The sequence below is a fragment of the Phascolarctos cinereus genome, unplaced genomic scaffold, assembly GCF_003287225.1.
Source record: "Phascolarctos cinereus isolate Bilbo 61053 unplaced genomic scaffold, phaCin_HiC Scaffold_3;HRSCAF=262, whole genome shotgun sequence".
NCBI lineage: Eukaryota > Metazoa > Chordata > Mammalia > Diprotodontia > Phascolarctidae > Phascolarctos > Phascolarctos cinereus.
Genome location: NW_027555736.1, coordinates 83,849,657 through 83,864,818, shown reverse-complemented (window position 1 = coordinate 83,864,818; position 15,162 = coordinate 83,849,657). Strand labels below are relative to the sequence as shown.

The 15,162-nt window shown below is 36.0% G+C and overlaps 1 protein-coding gene across 1 annotated transcript in view; it reads right to left on the bottom strand.

Moving 5' to 3' along the window:
* CPXM2 (carboxypeptidase X, M14 family member 2) overlaps positions 1-15,162 on the bottom strand; it is a 219,216-nt gene that overhangs the window by 83,537 nt on the left and 120,517 nt on the right. Inside the window, exon 5 of the mRNA XM_020964119.2 lies at positions 2,553-2,637. Coding sequence (XP_020819778.1) covers positions 2,553-2,637 — 85 coding nt within the window. The remainder of the gene's footprint in view (positions 1-2,552; positions 2,638-15,162) is intronic.

Below are 15,162 nucleotides of genomic sequence, written 5' to 3'. Positions count from 1 at the left end.
ATTAGGGTGGGGATTCCTTCTGTGTAGGGGTAGAACTAGATAGCCACTGAGGTCCCTTCTAACTCTCACATGCTGTGATTCTGAGTACTGGGTTCAAGGAGCAGGTACCCTTGAGTTTGGCTGAAACACAGAGACCATGAAGGAGAGGTGTAAGAAATAAGGATAGGAAGACAGCTGAGAACCAGGTCATGGAAGAGCTTAAATGCCAGATAAAGGAGTTCCTATCGTTTACTGATTCATTGATTAAGTCACTCAGCATCCAATAATCATTTATTAATTGTCTACTGAAGGCACTCTTCTGGGCATAGTGATTAATGGAGACATAAAGGAGTATGAAGATTAGCCCATGGCATAAAACAAACACTAAAATCTGTAAAGGAAATTGGAACATTATAAATACTTAGGAGAGGTTATGGGAAAAGCTTACTGAGTTCACAGAAAGGCAAGCTCGCTTCCAGTTAAAAGGTGGGCATGGAGGGAGACGGGAATTAGATTCTAAGTGGAGACAGTATGGTGCATTGGGAACTGCCTTGGAGTGGGTTTCAGTTCCAGCTCTACCATGGACTTCCTCAGAGGCATTACACAGGTCATTTATTTATCTGAGTCTCAGTTTCCTCACCAGTAAATGGAAAGGTTGAAACAGATCTGTGGTTCTTATACTGGAGCCCTTGGACTTAAAAAAAATACTGTGATAAAAGTATTTCAATAAAATTGGTTTCCTTTAAATCAAATAAATTAATAAAACTAAAAAAAAATAAAACAAAAAAAATTGGTTTCCTTTGTACTCTTATGTATTTTATTTTGTACATTTAAAGAAATTCTAAGAATAGCTCTATAAGTTTCTGTTGAAAAGATTCATGATACAAAAATAGATTAAGAATCTTTTAAGTTAGATGATTACTAATGTTCATTTAATTCATTTCTTAACCTTGAAACAATTTCCCAACATACTTTTCACTGTCCAGTGCTTAACACAGTGCATGCCACATAGTAGGTACTTATAAATGTTAACTGACTAACTATCCTCTCCTATGCTCACCTTTGAGCTCAAATCATTAAGAATCAATGTACGTAATGACTTGGTGTGAAGGATCTTGCAAAGTTCTTTGTAGAATTTCTCTATTTCTCCAACTCTGCAATCAAAAGTGCCACATATGCTGCAATAGCCTTCTCAATGGCAACTCTCCCACTTAACCTCTTCGTAAGCATTGTCAGATGAGAAGACCAAATGGTTCTTGAGAGTCCAGGTTTCCTACTTGTCATGATAAAACATTGGAGTGAGGACTTTGCATAAGGATTTAAGAAATGTTCTTTGGGGACCATTCATGTGACTTCTTTGACATGGGGAACTCCTGATGCATCAGGGCAGATTGGCTTCTACTCTTCAACTATCATCACAAGAGAGGTACGTGGGATACTGAGGGGTCAAGTTACTTTTCCAGGTTCATAGCATTAGCATGTGCCAAACACAAGGCTTAAATTTAGGTCTCCCTAATTGCAATGTCAGTTCTGTATACACTATGACAATTTGCTTCTTGAATTCAAAAGATTTAGGTGAGAAATTCAGGATGTGCAATGACAATTTCAAGCAATGAGATGGTATGGTCAGGGCAAGGCCTTCAGTTAGGTGCAAAATCAGTCAAGTAAAAAAGTATTTATTGAGCACCTATAATAAACACAGAGCATAAAAGGGTATCTTGGGTGATAGAAAAGGGAGTCAGAGACGTGGTTTTGTCCTAAAGGTGCACTTGACCAACACAGGTCTGTAGAGATAGGCATAAATAAGCCACTGCTGGTAGAAAGAAAGAAATAACGTAGTTACCAGGGAGGTTTCCAGATTTTAATAACATTTTTGACCGTATTGTGTAATTAAGTTCCATGGTAGTGGATAACTCAGAGTGAGTTTCATTCTTGAGGAAAAAGAGGGAAAGCATTTCAAAGACCAATGAAAATTCCTAAGGATGGTGAACCAGAACCTAATCATGTATAATCATTCCCCCTTGCCTTCATTTTTGAGTGAAATATAAGAGAATCATCACACTAATAAATACATTGTATACTAGGCATAACCATATCTGGTGTGTCTATTACGTGGCTACCAATAATATATCTAATAAATTCAGTAGTCACCTTTTAATTTATATATAAATATATATACACATACATTATATATATATATATATTACATACTTATATTTATATAGCCATATATATAGCCATACATATCTACACCTATGTATTACATACATAGATATATACCCATTTAAAGACTTTCTTGAGTGAGTATCATGGTGCAATGGAAAGGATGGTCAAGTGGGAATCAGGACACCTAAGTTCTAAGCTTTGGTTCTACCATTAACAATATACATGATCTTGAGTAAACTGTTTCCCCTCTCTAGACATCATTTCAATTTCATCATCTATAAACTAGGGAAGAGAGGAGGAACTACAGGACCTGATCCCTAACATCACTGCAGGTTTTGAGTAGAGGTTGGATAATCACTAGCCAAATTTCTGTGATTCTAACCATGTCAACTATAAGTGATACTTACTATATCTCCTGATCCATTCTTAACAGTGATCCAAGTATGACTGTCGTTGCTAACCATCACCTTGTAAGATGTCACCCAATCACTCCTAAGCAGGAAGCAAAAGTGAACTGGTATTGGTATATATGCTTTAAAAAAAAAAGCAATGCATATGAACAATACGAGATGCTTTTTTGTGATAAAATAATCTCTACAACCTGTACTACAAATTGGTCTGGAAGTGTGATATGGAGAAATGCTTGAACAGTATAATAGAGTAGAGCTGACAACATCATAAAAAGAATCCCCTGAGTTACAAAAATAAGCATGATTCTTTCCATCATGGTCACAGTCTCTCATCCTTTCTATCCCCTCCCTTAAGAGGCTGGACACATATAATAATCACAGACTAGAGGCATCCATTCTTCAGTCCTTTTGAAAGTCTACTGAAGGGAAAACAGAGGCTGACAATTCTCCTGCCAGGGTAGGTGGAATAGGACAATTCCCAGAACCCTTATGTTCAGGAAATCCATTTCCTCTCACTGCCTCATCCTGCTCATTTAGATTTGTAATGAGGCAATGGAGCATTATTTTCTACAATTAGATTTTAATGCATTAGAGATAATTGACAGTTTAACAACTCTTCACAAATATTGATATGTTTGAGTTCTGTTTGGAGGGGTTTTTTTTCGTTCAGATACATGACTTCATCCCCACACCAGAATTCCCAATGTGGAGTCTCCCTTCACCAAAACAATTCAGCAATGTGGAGTTGTAGACAGCTATCTGAGCACTGACCAATCCACGATGACAAAGCAGAAATGCATCAGAGGAAGATTTGAACCTAGCTCTTCTTCACTCCAAGGCTCGCTACCTAGCCATTAGTCAACATGGAATTTCTTACATATGTTACAGTATTTGAAATGCCCATTTTCACACAGAGCAATTATTGTTGTTTGGTCATTTGGCGACTCTTCATGATGACTTTATTATGAGGTTTTCTTGGCAAAGATACTGGAGTGGTTTGCCTTTTCCTTCTCCAGTGGATTAAGGCAAATAGAAGCTAAGTGACTTGCCCAAGGTCATGTAATTAGTGTCTGAGGCTGGATTTGAACTCAGGTTTTCCTTAATCCAAGACAGTTAGGTGGCTCAGTGAATAGAGTGCTGAGCCTGGAGTCAGGTACATCTGAGTTCAAATCTGGCTTCAGATACTCACTAGCTGTCTGATCCTGGACAAATTACTTAACCTCTGTTTGTCTTAACCCACTGGAGAATGAAATGGTAAATCACTCCAATACCTCTGACAAGAAAACCCTATACCTAGTCATGAAGAATCAAAGAGATAGACAAGAGTGAATAACAACACTTTGCTATACTGCTTCTTGTCGCCAGGCCCAGCGCTTTATCCACTGAGCCACCTAGCAGCCTCCAGAGCAATTACTTCATCCCCATAATCTAGAAACAACCCAAATAAGTATTCTTGTTTGCAATACAAATCCATACTGTCTGGCAGAATTTATTTGGAAAGATTAATTATATTAAACTTAATTCATTCTACAGCACAGTTATCAAGAACCTACAGTTGTAAATTGATTTGGGGGATTATGATTGCTTCATATGGGTGTGCTGGAGACAGGGTGGGAAGGATTACTTACTGAAAGCTAAAATCTATAAATATAGCAGACTCTTCATCTTAAGATGACAAAGAAATTATTTATTAGTAGTAAGCACTCCTTCTATGTAACACCACGCCTGCATTTCCTAACTTGATGCAAATTCCTCAGACAGACTTTGGATTATTATAACTTAACCAGAACTGTCCAAAAAGAAAATAAGTGTTCTTGGAAACAGTAAGTTGTGTATCACTGGAAGTTTTGAGTAGAGGTTGGATATCACTCGCCAAGGTTGCAACAGAGGCATTTCGTGCTTCAGAGGAAGCTGGGCCAGATGACCGGTAAAGGGATGGGCAGCTCTATGATCCTATGATTGTCAGTCATAATTACCTCTTGGGATCTTGGTTTCCTCATCTGTGAAATGAGAAGCTTGAATTAGACAATCTCTAAGGTTCTTTCCATCTTTAGCATTCTATGTTCTATGATTCATAGAAACAATGTCAATGATTCTAAAGCTACGTTATGTTTTATAAAATTATACCAAACTCAAACAACAAACTAATGCCAATCTTCAGAGAACCCCTAAGTGACATGCCAGCAAGCTTATTTTACTATGCTCATCTTATGTGATAACTGCTTGTTGTGACAATGGCTATCTCTTCCCCTAACAATTCTAAATTGTACGGCAACACAAATCTATGTTAACTAAAGTTAGGAGTAATCATGTAAGGTTCATTCTTAGTCCTCAAAAACATGAGGGTAAGGAGCAAAAAGAAAGAAATTTTCTAGAGAAAAGACAGAAAAAATCTAAAACTTGGGTACCAAATCAACAATTTCTATTCAAATATTTAAGCGATCTTTTTAAAATGGAGACCTAATAAAAGGCAGGTTTATCTTCAATGGTCTTTTTCCTTAAAATGCTGCAGAAACACAAGTTGTTCTGTTTTGTAGTTTTTTAGTCATTTTCAGTCATGCCTGACTCTTGGTGACCACTTTTGGGTTTTTTCTTGGCAAAGACACTGGAGTAGTTTGCCATTTCTTTCTCCAGCTCATTTTACAGATGGGGAAACTGAGGCACACAGAGTTAAGGGACTTGCCCAAGGTCACATAAGCTAGTAAGTATCTGAGGCTGGATTTGAACTTAGGTCTTCCTGACTCCAGGCCCAACACTCTATCCGCTGTACCACCTAAGGGATTTAAATGTCATATTTCCCCCCCTCAACTACATATAAAAACAATTTTAAAATTCTTTTAAAAATTTTTTGAGTTCCAAATTCTCTTCCTCTTTTCCCTTCCCTCTCATTGAGAAGGCAAGCAATTTGATATAGGATATACATGTTTAGTCATGCAAAACATATTTGCATAGTACTCATATTGTGAAAGAAAACACAGCCTCCCCCCAAAAAAACCCCAAGGACATTAAAAGTTTTATGAAGTATGCTTCAATCTGTATTCATACTCTATCAGTTCTTTCACTGGTGGTGGACAGCATTTTTCATCATAAGTCCTTTGGAATTGTCTTGGATCATTACATTGCTGAGAATAGCTAAGTCATTTACAGTTGATCATCATATAATATTGCTAACTGTAGGGATTTTGTATGCACCCAAAGACCTTTCTGCATCACATTAGTAGCAAAGCATCAGATAATATTTTACTTGTATGTACTCTCTGAAAGCCAAGTGGACTTATTCATTGAATTTCATAGAAAACTGTTTGGCTGGACACATTCACACACAGAGAGATTAAAATATAGTTCCACAGCACTGGGAATTTGAATTGGTAATGAACTTGGTAACACCAGAAAGGCAGAAATGCTCTGCTAGAGATGCTCTATCATATAGATACTATCTTTAAAAATGACTAAGCAGGTAGATTTCGTATTTCTTGTTATAGGCTTCCTTTTACTGACTTTAATGTTTTAATGAATCCATTGAGATGATCCCTCCACTGGTATAAAACACAATGCCTCCATGTCCTTTATCCTTTGTGATTCCTTTATGACATCTTTACATAAATCCTCTATGAAGAAGCCATCCGATACATTCTGGAGACTTTTTTACTCTTGTACTCTTAACATTTTGTGAATACAAGGGTGGCATTTAGATTGCCTATCTATTGTCCATCACTCTTAGCACTTGATAAGACCAATTCTTTCTCTTATCTTTCATGTCCTTTGACAATACCTTTTTGGCACAAGTTATAATTAGTTATATGCTTCAGTCTTCTTATGCCTATAGTTCATCTATTCATTATAAAGATTTTACTTTTATGGACACATATGAGAATATATGGCTCACCCAATGCCCCCCCACAAATAGGCAATTTGGAAGAATGAAAACAACAACAACAACAACAACTTGAATTTGAAATTTGAGGACCTGATTTTGGATCCCAGGCTTTCCATTTACTCCCTCAGGTTATGACACATTGTCTTTTTTTGCTTTTCCTCAACCACACAATGAGGGGGTCGGATTAGATGCCTTCTAAGGTCCATGATTATTCTAAATTTATGGTCCTATGACAGGGCTTTTCAGCCTTTCAGATGCTATGTGACAAGGTTCTGAGTTCTTGTATTTATGCTTAGTTGGCGGCAATCCCATTATTGAAATCCCACTTCCAGAAAATATGAAAGGTAATTTAAAAAGCAACTAGCAGAATCAGAGCAAAAGAGGTCTCCTGGAAAAAAAAGGCATAGACTTGATGGATGTTAATACCCAAGAAGCCATACAAAGTTATATGAGAGCTCAGCAGGTAACCAAATCCAAGCGGACAAGAGTGGAAGTATAAAAGAGAGGGTGTAAGGCTCTGGTGTTCAACATAGATTCAGGAAGAACATACTTGTGTAGGGGAACAATACGTGTTGAGGGGATGATAATTTGGTCTCATAAAACTTGTCATGTGATGCTGTTGAATGACAGTGGTATGTTACTCTGTTCCTTCTTGGCTCCACTGCATTAGTATTGCCACAGACCTCAGCACTTATCCACTTAGAAACCCTCAATGTTTGGGTCTAGCATTGGGGCATATCTTCTGAGTAGCTAAATGGTGCTTAGCTGGGAACCTTCAATCTTCTATTATCTTGGCAGGGACTGATCTCCAATTGACCTAGCTTATTATAAAGGCAAAATGAAAGTCTAAGTCACTCATTTTTTTTTTCTTTTCATGATCTGGAATTATTCTGGCCTTGGTTTTTTTTAAAGGGTATGCTTATTGTTGTTGCCAGAAGGAACATGGGAGGGAAAGCATACGCCAAAATGGGCAAAGGCTAATAGGGATCTTTCAATAATATTATTTTCACGTTTTACGCCTGAGTCTACTATATATACATGAAAAAGACTAAGAAGGAATTATCTTGGAATCTTACAACTCAATCTTGGTCCTACTGGGCAGGATTCAATTATCTAACTTTCTTAAAGCTGAATGTGGCTATATACAGTGAATTCTGCTTTTAAGTGAAATGTCTATATATTTTATATTAGGTGTTGCCTGGATTAGATTGCCTTCTTAGTTAAGATCTATATGATCATAATACTACTGGTATTCAATAAATCTACTCATTCAAACCCATCATCAGTTGATACAGTGAAACAGCAAATCTATTATATACCAGAACAAATAAGCTTTTGTTCTCTTCCGTGTCTGAATAACTAGACAGTAGAACCATCCTATTGAATTTTCTATCTTTCCAATGGTCTTTTGTGGTCCTATAGTATCCAATTAGTAAGTTGGACTCCTTCTTCTATGACAAGATACATATTTTCTACTACATGTGCAAAGTTAGCCAAAAGCACATCACTAGGTTTCAGTTTCCTCATCCATAAAATTGGTATACTGAACCATCTGCATGGAGACGCTGCACATCAATCATCCCATTGTGTCCACAAGCTTCTATTCTACCCTATTTGTGACAACATATCCATTAGAACTTCTCTCTGCCATGTCCACTGCCAAGAATGATTTAGGGATGTTGATTACCCCCAAGTGGGTCACTAAGGCTAGAAATATTTGCCAATGAAGAAAAATCTGTAGTTTCTTTGCAATGGGCATTAGGATTGCTCAGCCACTGATAATAATAAAAGCAGTCATTGTCTAAGAGGTCAACAAAAAATCTTCTGCACATTCAGAATATTCCACATATAAAAATAATGCTGAAAATTATCCTCATTTCTAACTCTCATGTTAGGCATACCTATTGGGATCTGTATATGCCCTTCTCAAAATGATTTATACAGTATTATGACTATTTCCTTAGCTCCTAATATACAAAAGTTTGAAATCCACAGCACAGTTTAATGGCTTCTTCAGTTCACTAATGAGCATTGTTACAGAGACACAGATGGACAAGATACACACATTCATTCAAGTTTAATTTGGTATGATTGACAGTGTCTCCTGAAAAGTAATGCTGTTGAGGTAAAGATCATTTGTGTCCAACTCTAAATTGAAGTACACTCACGATAAGAGTGAGATGCTGTGCCATGCGTGGCTTGTAATTCTGACCACATCTCAGTCTCCCTTTTCAATAGGAGATTGCTTTTTTTTTTTTAATGGAAAGAACACTGAATTTGGAATCAGAAGACCCAGGTAAGGTAGCTAGATTGCACAGTGGATAGTGCTGGGCCTGAAGTCAGGAAGACTCATCTTCCTGAGTTCAAATATGGCCTCCGAAACTTGCCAGTTGTGTGACCTTGTTTGCCTCAGTTTCCTCATCTGTAAAATGAGCTGAAGGAGGAATTGGCAAATCACTTCAATATCTTTGCCAAGAAAATCCAAAACAAGGTGACCAAGAGTTGGACACAACTGAAGCAACTCAACAACAATAACAACCACAAATAGCAACATAACACAACAGGCCATTTCTTGATAGATTTCCATTTCCCTATACGCCTCTCCCTCATTTTTTCTCCTTTAAAACAACAACTTTTTGAAAGCATTATCTAAAAAATAAAAAAAAAAATCTAAGAATCAGAGACTGTTGGAGGTGAAGGATTAGTCCTATACTTCAACCCTCTCATTTTGCAGATGGGAAAGCTGAAGTCCAATGTGATTTGACCAAGGTCACATTATGGCAGAACCTAGCTGGGAAGCAGCATTATCCTTTTCAGACTAGATATGGAGTATTCCATTAAAGAAATAGTCCCTGGCTGGGGTGGCAATGAGAAGATCTAGCTGATTTCTTTCTTTCTTCTTGTACCAAGCTGTCTGGTGTCTTTGTGTGCTCTTGTTAGACCTGTGATCCTCTAAGGCAGAGGTTCTTAACTTGTTTTGTGTCATGGACCCACTTGGTAGTTGAAACCTGTGGACCCTTTATCAGAATAATGTTTTTAAATGTATAACATAAGATACAAAAGACAACTAGAGGCTATTGAAAATAAAGATTTATTTTTTCCACAATCCAAATTCAAGGACTGTTTTAAATCTATCTAATCCCTGCTTTGGAGAAATTTGAGTAATAAACTGGTGTTACAGACTGACCTGGTTCTCACTCTAGATCCAAAGTGCTTAAAGCAACAAATTTGAATCTTTAAAAGAAAGGAGACCCTATATGAATCCACTCCACTACCTGTCAGTACAAATAAGGTCCTTCTCCTTCCCTATCTCTTATAAATGCACAAAGCCTCCATTAAGTACTAAAAAGGAATTTTTAAATCTAGAAGAAGAACAAAAGCATAGGAAAAATACTGGTAGATATAGGTTTTATTTCTAACAAAGACTTTTTGGATAGGTATATAATATTACGTATTTTTCTTTATTAACATGGTTGAGAATAATGAACCAGGTCTAACATGCTCAAATGATTCTCCTTCAAAACTCTGACATATCTGTGATTTCATCAGTGTAGATAACTGTCTGCATTGGAACACATTTACATCTAACCATACCCTCCCAGAAGTAATGGTTTCATTGATTTGATTACAATTCCTAGAGCAAAAAGTAGAAAGTAGAGGAGAGGGATAAGTAGGTACAGATATCCATCCATTGACAGGAAAGAAGATGGCTAAGGTGAAGAGGCATGGTCCCAAGATAGGAGTCAAAGCTGAATGCCTTTTTTTTCCTTCTGGGCTTGGTCTCTGAAGGTCATATTGTGCATTTGTAAAATGAGGAGAATCATTTTGCCAGTCTATTTGGTAGAGCTGTTGTGAGAACCAAATAAGATAATGTATGTAAAGCATTAAAGAGTTATAGAAATGACAGTGATTATCCTTATTTTAATGGGAAACACAAAAGCAATAATTATGGCTGCTGTAGCAAACAGAATAGAAATACACAAGCATAATGCACTTATAAAAGCCATCAGAGAAGGGGAAGGCTATTTATTAACATTCACAGATACACAGCAACCTCATTAGGGATTTCATCTTTCCTCTTCAGTTTGTGTGTGAGGATTAGGAGAACCTTTTGAATGTCAAAGTATAGGGTCAGTATTATAAGTTGACAAATAGTTACCTGTTAAATACATATATGTATATACATACATATACACATGTATGTATGTATATGTATGTATATAATACATGCAATATATATGTATGTGTGTATGTGTGTATTTTAAATGAAAATGACAGTCACATACATTTTATTTCTCTCTTTTGTATTTATATAATTTAACAAGAGTGACAGAATTGACAGACTGCTTTAAGGGGGACAATTAAGGATGAAATGGACAAGTTAAGGTTTTGTCTGAGTTTCTTCCTGAGTTCTCAGTACTCACTTCCAGAAGCCTACACTTAGGGAGAATAAGAGGTACCCAAGGAAGGGTATGAATTCAACGCCCATTTGGACTACTTAGCTTGGTTCTCTACCATAACTATAGACAGATGCTGGCTATATCTCAAATAAATGCACTTAATCAAAAGAGGTCTGGTAAAGAGTGACTAGACAACCCCAAGAAAGCAAAACAAGAGAGGGAAAATTAGACCAATTTCCTGCAAAAATTTTTACTGAAATACTATCAAGGAGATTACAGCAATATATCACAACAATCACATATTCTGAGCAGGTAGGATTTATACCAGGAATGCTGGGCTGGTTCAAAATTAGAAAAACTATCAGTATAATTGACCATATCAATAATAAAAAATGTGATTATGTAAATAGATGAAGAAAAAAACCTTTGACAAAATGCAACACCTATTCCTGTTAAAAACACCAGAAAGCACAAGAATCAGTGAAACCTTTCTTAAAATGATAAGTGGTATCTATCTAAAATTAAGAGCAAGCATTATGTGTAATGGGGTGAACTTGAATTCTTCCTAATAAGATCAAGAGTGAAGCAAGGATGACCATTATCACCACTGTTATTCAATAAGAATTAGAAATTGCAATGAGGAAAGAAAACAATCACTGTTTGCAGATGATATGATAGTATATTTAGAAAACCTTAGAGAATCAACTAAAAAACTGGTGGAAACAATTAACAACTTTAGCAAAGCTGCAGGATACAAGACAAAGCCACATAAATCATCAGCATTTCTATGTATTACAAATAAAATCCAGCAGGAAGAGATACACAGAATAACTCCATTTAAAATAATTGCAGACAATATAAAATACTTGAGAGTCTACCTGCCAAGATAAACCCAGGGACCATATGAACACAACTACAAAACACTTTTCAAACAAATAAAAACAGATATAAACAACTGGGGAAATATTAATTATTCATGGGTAGACTGAGCCAATTATATTAAAAATGATGTCTACCTAAGTTAATTTACTTATTCAGTGCTATACTAATCAATCTACCAAGGAATTATTTTACAGAGCTAGAAAAAAATAGCAACACAATTCATCTGAAAGAAGGAAAGGTCATGGATGGAAGATGGCCTCACTGTTCCAGATTTCAAACTATAAAGTGGTAATCATTAATCTGATACTGGCTAAGAAATAGAGTGGTACATCAGTGGAACAGATTAGGTACACAACATAAAGTAGTAAATGATCATGGTAACCTAGTGTTTAACAAACCCAAAGATTCAAGTTTTTGGTGTAAGGACTCAACATTTGACAAAAATTACTGGGAAAACTGGAAAGCAGTTTGGCAAAAGCTAGGCGTAGATCAACATCTCACACCATATACCAAGAGAAGGTCAAAATGGGTACATAATTTCGACAAAAACAGTGATATCATAAGTAAAATAATAGAGCAAAGAAAAATGTACCTATCAGATCTGTTGACATGGGAAGAGTTTATGACCAAACAATAGATAGATAATTAGGATAAGTAAAACAGATAATTTTTATTACATGAAATTAAAAAGCTCTTACACAAATGAATGCAGCCAAAATTAAAAGGAAAACAGAAAACTGGGATAAAATTTTTATAGCAAGTTCTTCTGATAAAGGTCTCATTTCTTAAACACATAGGGAACTAAGCCAAATTTATAAAAATAAGATAAAAAGTCAAAGGATATGAACAGGCCATTTTCAGAAGAAGAAATCAAAGCTATCAATAGTCACATGAAAATACACTCTAAATCACTACTGATTAGAGAAATGTAAATTAAAACAATTCCAGGATAGCACCTTAAACCTATCAGATTGGCTAACATGACACAAAAGGAAAATGATAAATAATGGAGGGGATGTAGAAAAATTGGAACACTGATTTACTGCTGGTAGAATTGTGAACTAGTGCAGCCATTCTGGAGAACAATTTGGAACTATGTCCAAAGGGCTATAAAATTTTTGTGTCCCCTTTAACCTAGGAATATCACTACTAGGTATGCATCCCAAAGAGAGTTTTTAAAAAGAAAGATCTATATGTACAAAAATATTTATAGCAGCTCTTTTTGTGGTGGCAAAGAATTGGAAACTGAGGAGATGCTTATCAATTGGGGAATGGCTGAACAAGTTGTGGTATATGAATATAATGGAATACTATCATGCTATAAGAAATGATGAGCTGGATGGTTTCAGAAAATAAAATTAAAAAAAAGAAACCTGGGAAGATTTATAAAAACTCATGCAAAATGAAGTTAGCAGAACCAGAAAATTCCACACAGCAACAGCAATATTATAAGGATGATCAACTATGAAAGACTTACCCACTCTATCAAAACAACGATCCACGAAAATTCCAAAGGACCCAGGATTAAAAATGCTCTCTATCTCCAGAGAGAGAAATAGTGGACTCTGAATGCAGATTGAAATATATTTTTTAGGGCAGCTAGGTGGCACAGTGGATAGAACCAGCTCTGGAGTTAGGACGACCTGAGTTCAAATCTGGTTTCAGACACATAATACTCACTAGCTGTGTGACCTTGGGCAAGTCACTTAACCCCAACTGCCTCGTCAAAAAAAATATATCTATATCTATATCTATATCTATAAATATATATATATGTATATATACACACACACACACATATATATAAAATAAATATATATATATACACATATATGTATTTTAACACTCCTTATTTTTATTGTAATATTTTGTGCTTTCTTTTGTAACATGGCTAATATGGAAATATGTTTGGTGTGACCTCATATTTATAAAAAAATCTAAGTTCTTACTTCTCAAGGAGGGGATAGGGGTAAAACAGAAGGACAGAATTTGGAACTCAAAATTTAAAGAATTATTATTAAAAACTATTTTATATGGAATTGTGAAATATTTGATGAAATAAAAAAGAATGACTAGACAGATCACCACAAATCTATACTAGGGGCACAAGTCTAGCCCATACTGATGACCCACCAATATGTTCATATAATAAGGGTAGTGCTATTACCCTAATATCAAACATGCACAATGGATAGCAATTTAAGAAAGATCTTAACTTTATATTGCTGACTTATGCTTTAATAGCTATAAAACACCATATGTGAGCTAATTGAAGAAACAGGTGCTCATTTTAAACAGAAATGATATATTCTACTTTAAACAATGTGCTGAATTCATAGACTATACAATTAATTTACTAACATGGAACCACCCACTGCCCACCTGCTTCTATCACTAGATAATCCTAACACTAGCCACAAATGAACCAGTCAATTTTCTAAAATTAAAATAAACACTAGGTAGCTTATAAAATCATCTCAACATTTAAACTGTGAAAAAAAAATCTAGAATAGAATTCAAGTTATTTCTGTGCAGTTGTTCTCTGAGACTTAAAGGGCCCGCACTTTTTAGGGCACTTTTGATTCAGAATGAGTACTCATTACCAGTTCCATGTCAACCTGGAAGGACAAACCAATGTGAAATTTGCCTTTGTGGATTGTCTCATGGACCCTTGGTCTGGCTAATTTAAACTGATTTCTTCTATCAATGACTTGAATGAAGGCATATTTGGCAGGCTTATCAAATTTGCAGATGACACAAGGCTTGGAGGGATATAGCTAACATAACAAAAGACAGATTCTCCACTCAAAAATATACTGACGGACTAGAACACTAAGCCAAATTGAATGAGATAAATTTATTAATAAAGATTAATGTCTTCCACTTGAGCTAAAAAATTAAGTTCAAAAGACCAAGTTGGGCGAGGCAGCAATTCATCAGAAAACAAGCTGGAATTGTAACAGACTACAAGCCTAACAGTTGAGCATGGCAACAAAGGAAGCCAATGCAACATTAGCTCACACTGAAAGAGTCAAGGTTCACAAGATTAGAGATGTGACAGCGCTACTTTCTTCTACAGTGCCACCTTCTACGAGTTGGGCAGACCACCCCAGTAATACTGTGCTTGGTTCTGGGCACCATATTCTAAAAAGCACGTTAATAACATGAAGGGTTTCCAGAAATGAAGATGCCTTGAGTTTATGACACAGGAAAATCCATTGGAGGAACTGGAGATAGGTTGCCAGGAGAACTTATGAATAGCAAGATTTGAGAGTTGTCTTCAAGGATCTGAAGTACCATGATGTGACAGATGGGCTAGGTTTGTCCTACTTGACTATAGAGGCTAAGCCTGGTGTGAAAGTTTTGACTGGAAACAATGTGTGAAAGTTTCACTGAGGGATAAATTTAGGCTCAAAGTAAGGAAAACCTTCCTAAATCTAGATTTTTT